A 7312-nucleotide genomic window follows, 5' to 3' on the forward strand; every position below is an offset into this window, starting at 1 on the left:
CCAGACAAGAATGGAGAAGAAAGTGAAGGCGATGGCTGCCTTTGCGCTGCTGCTCCCCAGGAGGAACTGTTTGGGTGGAGAATGCTGCCACTGGTTGGCCAGGAAGCAGAAACCAACGAACCAGATGACTGCCCAGAGGACTGTGGTGTGGTAAGGAGAGAAGAGGGGTTAGGAGAAAGCTTGTTCAAGGCTGCTGAGGTATGGAAAGGATGAGGCTGGGAGTCTTGCTGTGTGACCTCCTAGGACTTATTCCCTAGCTCCTCCGAGCCCTCCCTAAAGTCAACCACTACAGTAGAGCTGTGCTATCTGCAAGGGAGCCTGTGGCCACATGTAGCTGTTGAAATTTCAATTTATTAAAATATAATTTTAAAACATTCAGTTCCCTGGTCACACTGGCCACATTTCAAATGCCCAGTAGCCAAAGGTGGCTGGTGGCTCCTGTAGTAGAGAGCTCATGACAGAACGTTTCTACCCTCACAGAAAGTTCTCAACAGTGCTGGACTCAATGACTTGCCTTGGTCCTGAGAGGCTGGGACTACTCTGGTGGGGAAGAAGAGGAGAGGAAGATTGAGATCAACCAGACTGAGAGGAAGGAGGCCAGGGCCTGAGGAAAAGGAATGTGCACTTATTTAGCACTTACTGTGTGCCAGGCTCTATCAAGAGTGTTCAGCAGTAGTTAGGAGGCGAGACTTTGCTTTGAAGGGCTTGACCTGATATTCAGCAGCTGTATGCCCAACTATAGCACCTCCTCAAGCCTCAGTTTCCTCCTCTGTAAAATGGGAATACAAACAGGACTTACCTCGTAGGATGGTTCTGAGGACTATTATGAGAAGAGGCATATGGAAGCCAGACTCTGTGCCTGGCATGTGGGTAGTATGCATGTCAACATTACAGGCCTCCTTTATCTCATTTCATCTTTCAGAAAACACCTGCGAGGTAAAGGTTTTCATCTAGCTTTTACCAAAGCTCAAAGAAAGGAAGAGCCTTGTGCAAGCCCACAGAGTGGGGAGGTGCTGAGGTTGAGATTTCCAACCTGGGTCTGTCTGGTTCCATCCTCTGAAACCCACTTTCTGCTGCTGGGTGGCTTTTTAAGAAATGTTCTGTGAACAAGGGAGGTGAATCCAAGGAAAGAGCCATGCAGAAGGGAGGCTTCTAGAATTAGCCTGGAGGTCAAAAGAGGTGACCCTTATGTTGGGTCTAAAGGATGACTGATAATTCCCCAGGAAGAAACGCAGGTACAGACAAGCAGTGAGAAGCTGTGAGCCATGTGTGGTCAGATGCCTCCTCTTGGAAGGGTGGTCAGAGACAAGGCCAGCTGGGTGGTGAAGGGAGGAGGCCCTAAGAAGCTGGGAGGGCTGTGAGCAAGTGAAGGGGCAGCTCTGGACAGGAGGTTGTGGGGGCTCACCCGCCAGGATGAAGTCCAAGAGCTGGAAGGCCGTCTTGAAGCGGGAACTGGCTATGCGGCTCTCATGGGCATCCAGGACCAGGAAGACGAGGCAGCTGAGGAAGGCCAGGAAGCCGGCTCCCACTGCAAAGCTGCAGGCCACGTTGTTGCTGTTGAGGACGCAGTGGAGCTGTGGAGACTCTGTCTTGTTCTGGTAGCCATCAGTCAGCAGGGAGGAGAAGATGATGAGGGAAAAGACCTGTGGGTCCAGGGCCAGAGTGAAGGTCAGTGTGTCCCCAGGGCCATTCCTCCTCCCTGATGCTGACGGTCCAGCTGCACACTTGGTCGCTGGGCTATCCTGGTCCACTTCCTTCCTGTCTCATCCTCAGAGCCTTCAGCGTCCTACCTCTCATCCCCTCTGCTCTATCCTGGCTCACGCCTCATCCTCTCCCACCTGAACCCTACTCCTGCCTCCTACCAGCCTCCTGTCTATCCCCTACATGGCCCAGGAGATTCTTTCAAAACCCTGTCCCCTTGCCTATAGCCCCCAGGGCTCCCCAGTGCTCAGGACTGAGTCCCGTTCCTATAGTGTGGCCTTGGAGGCCCTGAATAGTTTCCGTTCTCCTTGCTCTATACTCCCCTTCTGCCATTGAATCTGTACTGATGAAAAATGTCCTGGCCATGGTGTCCAGGACAGAGGAAGACTGAATAAATGTTTGTTGTCATGAGCATTTCCTCTGCCTCCTATCCTTTCCCTCTCCCTGTGACATCTTTCTCCTCCCCCTTTGCCAATTTTTAAGATAAATTCATTTTAAGATAAATTTGTGAAATAGTCCAAATATATAGAAAAGAATGGAGAGAAATATAACAAACACCAATGCAACTACCCAGAACTAACATTAACATTTTGCCTTTTTGGTGGGGGGGGGCACTTCAGAACTTTTTTTTTTTTGAGACAGAGCCTCACTTTGTCTCCTTCAGCAGAGTGCCATGATGTCACAGCTTATAGCAACCTTAAACTCTTGTGCTTAAGCGATTCTCTTGCCTCAGCCTCCCAAGTATCTGAGACTACAGGTGCCTGCCACAATACCCGGCTTGGGTATTTTTAGTGATGGGGTCTTGCTCTGGCTCAGGCTGGTCTCAAGCCTGTGAGCTCAGGGCAATCCACCTGCCTCAGTCTCCCAGAGTGCTAGGATTACAGGTGTGAGCCACTGCGCCCAGCTGAGAACGTTTTAAAAAAAAACAAATACAACACCAATATAGTAACCCTCTCATCTGTGCATAGTGCACACAGTCTGTGTCTATGCTTGTCTTATACAATTATTTATTAAACACCACTGAAGTACTCTACAAATACCAGCCTAGATCATCCTTATGACCACACGGGTACTACTAACAGCCCCAAATTTTATTTTATTTTTTTGCAGTTTTTGGCCGGGGCTGGGTTTGAACTTGCCAGCACATGGGGATGGTGCCCTACTCCTTTGAGCCACAGGCACTACCCGTATTTTATTTTTTTCGATATAGAGTCTCACTCTGTTACCCTAGGCTAGAGTATGGAATCAGCCTACCTCATAGCACTCTCTGACTGCTGGGTCCAAGTGATCCTCCTGCCTCAGCCTCCCCAGTACCTAGGACTACAGGTGCCTGCCACAACACCAGGCTAGTGTTTTCTTTTCTTTTCTTTTTTTTGAGACAGAGTCTCACTATGTCATCCTTGGTAGAGTGCTATGGTGTCACAGCTCACAGCAACCTTGAACTCTTGGGTTTAAACGATTCTCTTGCCTCCGACTCCAAAGTAGCTGGGACTACAGGCACCTGTTTCAATGCCCGACTATTTTTTTGTTGCAGTTGTCATTGTTGTTTAGCTGGCCCGGGCTGGGTTTGAACCTGCCAGCCTTGGTGTATGTAACCATTGTGCTACGGGTACTGAACATTTTTTTTTTTTTTTTTTGAAGACAGAGTCTCACTTTGTCACTCTTGGTAGAGTGCTGTGGCTTCATAGCTCACAGCAACCTCCAACTCTTGGATACAAGCGATTCTCTTGCCTCAGCCTCCCGATTAACTAGAACTACAGGAGCCTACCACAATGCCTGGCTATTTTTATAGACTGAGTCTCGCTGTTGCTCAGGCTGGTCTCAAACCTGTGAGCTCAGGGCAATCCACCTGCCTCAGCCTCCCAGAGTGCTAGGATTACAGCAGTGAGCCACCGTGCCAAGTCTGTGTTTTCTGTTTTTAGTAGAGACAGGGTCTTGCTTTTGCTCAGGCTGGTCTGGCTCCTGAGTTCAAATAATCCATCTGCCTCTGCCTCAGCCACAGACCTGAATTTTAGAGAATGAAAGTGAGGCACAGTGAGGACTGTGAATTGGCTGAAAAATGGCTTATCAGTGGTAGAGCTTGGATTTGAACCAAAGCAGCCTAGCCCCTGGGTCTGCTCTTGATCTCTTGCCACCTTATGCTGGACCAAATACCTGGAAGGCAGATGTTCCTATCAATGCAGTTTGGTGAAACATTTGAGCCCCAATTACTTGTCCCAGACAGTCCAAATGCAGCCTGGCAAGGTCTATGCCAGACACAGGAGCTGGTACATATGTGGGGCAAAGAGTGAGAGTTGGCCCAGGAAGTTTTCTGGAGGAGGCAATGCTTGTAAGAAATGTTGACAGGTGAGAAAGGCTAAGGAATAGGAATGTTGTCTGGAGGGCAATAGGGAGCCATGGAGGGCTGTGAGCAGGGGGGTGAGAAGGGTCAACTCTAGGTGAAGGTGTAGGAAGATCCTCTGTGTTGATATGGGTTGAAGAGGGTGAGTCTAGAGGCTGGGGGGCCAGAGAGGAGGTAGGGGTTTGGGGTGAGGGAGAGAGTGAAGGTTTGAGTAGCATCTGAAGTTATAGAGCTGGTTTTAGGAGGCAATGATAAGGTGGGTTCTGAGCTGGCTGAACCTTGAAGAACGAGGAGCTTTTAGGCAGACAAGAGGGGAAAGAGCACTCCAGGCAGGGCAGAGTATGTGCAAAGAACAGATACTGCAGAGCAGGGCTTCTTCAAATAAATCTCATTTGAGGGATCAGGGTGAGATGAGGCTGGAAAAATGAGTGGAAGCCAGAAGCTGAGAGGCCTTGAACACCAAGCCCAGGGGCCTGGAATAGGAATTAACCCCATGGAAAGCGATTAATTTTATGTATGGAAGAATTCTGGGAAGCAGATGGTCAATGTCAGATCTAGGGGTGAGAGAAGTCCTCGGGGGGTCATGTGGCTGACATACTGGAGGTGGGCAAGAGAAGAGGTCAACAGACTTGAGAGGAGGCTGACAGGGAGGCCCAGGTGAGAAATGCTTTGGCCAGAGCCCTGTGGAATACAGTAACATTCAGGATGTAAAATAGGATTTGGTGATTGATTGGATATGGTAGTGTTGGTGATGGGAGCTGGTGGAGGGATAGGCTGAGGGAAAGGGAATGTTGAAAATTTCACCTTCAATAGAATTGGATCTCCTCCTGAATAGGCTCCACATAGAACTCATCTCTCTATCCACAGGACCTGGGCAAATGTGTGATGACAGAACCAATGACTTTGGCTTCTTCTTCTTTGCTCTTGCCCTGCCCTTTGGAGTGAGGATGGAGGAGGCAAAGGACTACCCCTAAACTCTGCTTCCTTCCTTCTCCCCTCTCTTAATTGCCTTCTCTAAACAATAGCTGCAGCAATAACCTGAGTCCCTCTGTTTGCCTAGCACTTTAGCATTAACCAAGGGTATTCACATATATCCTCTTATTTGATTCTCACAGCAACACTGGGAAGGAGGCTATAAGATGATCCCCTTGTTTAGGAGTTGAAGAACTGAGTCTGTAGAGGAGCACATTGCCCTGCTGGTTTAAGGCAGGACCAGGTGTTGGGTGGGAAAACACATTGATCATTTTTGAACTCATATTAATTTTACCTGCCCTGCCTCCCTGGAAGCTCACATCAGCCCTATGCAGTAGAGGTTATTAATTCATTTCTGTTTTACAGGTGATAAATGGAAGCCATTATGGTGGAGTGGAAAAAGCCAGACACGTCTGACTCTGCCAGCTGTGTAGCCTTGGGCAAATCACTTGCCTCTTGGAGCCTCAGTTTCCCAGTCTGTCTCTATGCTACAAGGAAGGGAATATGGGGATGGGTCCTGGGCACAGGTCCTGCTCAGAAAAACAGTAGTTTTTGTGATTCACCCAGAGAGTGGAAGCATTCTCTCAAGGTCAGCAGTGGAGAGGGGATTGAAATCCAGTCCTTCTGACTTCCAGGTAGGAGTGCTGTCTATTCACTGACCCCTAAAATCTTGGGCTGTGAGATGAGCCCAGGACACTGAAGACTCAAGGAGGGGGACTCAGCTGGGCCAGAGGGACCCAATCCCTCTGAAGCCTGAGCCCAATCTCCTTCCTTGCCCTCTCTGGCCTGTCCCCAGCGAGGGAGCAAAGATTCATCAGTTAAGGCACCAGCTGGCAGGCGGCAGTAAGGACAAGAGCACCAGCTGCCTGGAGACTCCCTCCTGAGGAGCCAGGCCAGGGGGGAAGGAGGAGAGGGCAGGCGGGAGAGAGGATGGAGACGCGGGCAAAGTCCGTGACCAGAACGTCTGGCACAGTAGGCGGTTGGCAGCCCTTCCTCCCCCTTCCCTGCCCAGTCCATACCAGCTGGGCCTCCTTCTCCTCTGACATCCACCCTAACTTCCGAAGCTTTGGACATGAGTGGGTGGATCTGAGTTTGACTTGCTCACCAGCTGGGTGATGTCCTTGAGCAAATCACTCAACCTCTGTGAGCCTCAGTTTTCTCCTGGGTTAAATGGGGAAAATAACACCCATGTCATAGATTGGTGGTGAGGAGTAGATTAGCTAACACCAGCAAGGGACCTAGTGCTGGGATGTGGTATTCAAAATTCCCTTCTTTCCCTGGGGGAGGACAATTTACACTAGTTCCAGTCACCCTAGGTCCCCGAAAACCATCTTTCTTCTTGCTCACAAGTAGTGATTTGTTCTAATAATAATCACTGTTTAAGGAAAGATCACTACTTTCCAGGCCCATGCTAATCAGTTTATAAGCATTAACTTATTTAAGTTTCACAAGTACCCTTCCTATGACGAGTAGGATATTAGGATCCTTGTTTTACAGAAGAGATCATAGAGCAGTGTTTTTCAGCCTTTTTAATCTCATGGCACACTTGAACCTATAGTTACACTTCTGTGGCACACTTAAATTATGTTGATCAAAACAAAGTAAAAAAAGAATATACTTACACTGCTTTGAACTTCTTCTTCTTGTTTTTTTCCTTGGGACACAGAGTCTTATTTTGTCACCCTTGGTAGAGTGCTGTGGTACCGTGGTGTCACAGCTCACAGCAACTGCAAACTCTTGGGCTCAAGTGATTCTCTTGCTTCAGTCTCCCAAGTAGCTGGGATTATAGGTGCCCACCACAACATGTGCTGTTTTAAGAGTTGGGGTCTTGCTCTTGCTCAGGTGATCCACCTGCCTCAGCATCCCAGAGTGCTAGGGTTACAGGCATGAGCTACTGAGCCTGGACCCTGAACTCTTGAAATAATTTAATTAGCTGGGCGTGGTGGCTTGTGCCTGTAACCCTAGCACTCTGGGATGCCGAGGCAGGTGGATCACCTGAGCTCAGGAGTTGGAGACCAGCCTGAGCAAAGTGAGACCCCATTTGTACTAAAAATAGAAAAACCAACTGGGTATAGTGACAGGCACCTGTAGTCCTATCCACTCAGGAGGCTGAGGTTGGAGGATTGTCTGAGCCCAAGAATTTGAGGTTGATGTATGATGCCAGGGCACTCTACCTAGGGTGACAGAGTGAGATTCTGTCTCAAAAAAAAAAAAAGAAAAAGAAAGAAAGAAAAAAGAAAATAATTTAATGATCTCTAAAAATTTTCAAGGCGCATCTAAGGTCCTCTTAAGACATAC

General features: G+C 48.7%; 1 protein-coding gene across 1 annotated transcript in view; it reads right to left on the bottom strand.

The window, feature by feature from the left end:
- The window catches only part of SYNGR4 (synaptogyrin 4), an 11500-nt gene that overhangs the window by 1437 nt on the left and 2751 nt on the right, over positions 1-7312 (bottom strand). Inside the window, exons 2-3 of the mRNA XM_012812515.1 lie at positions 1406-1643; positions 7-140 (exon numbers count right to left, since the gene is read on the bottom strand). Coding sequence (XP_012667969.1) covers positions 7-140; positions 1406-1643 — 372 coding nt within the window. The remainder of the gene's footprint in view (positions 1-6; positions 141-1405; positions 1644-7312) is intronic.

This window comes from Otolemur garnettii, unplaced genomic scaffold (assembly GCF_000181295.1).
Source record: "Otolemur garnettii isolate 467f Iridium unplaced genomic scaffold, OtoGar3 scaffold00211, whole genome shotgun sequence".
Lineage (NCBI taxonomy): Eukaryota > Metazoa > Chordata > Mammalia > Primates > Galagidae > Otolemur > Otolemur garnettii.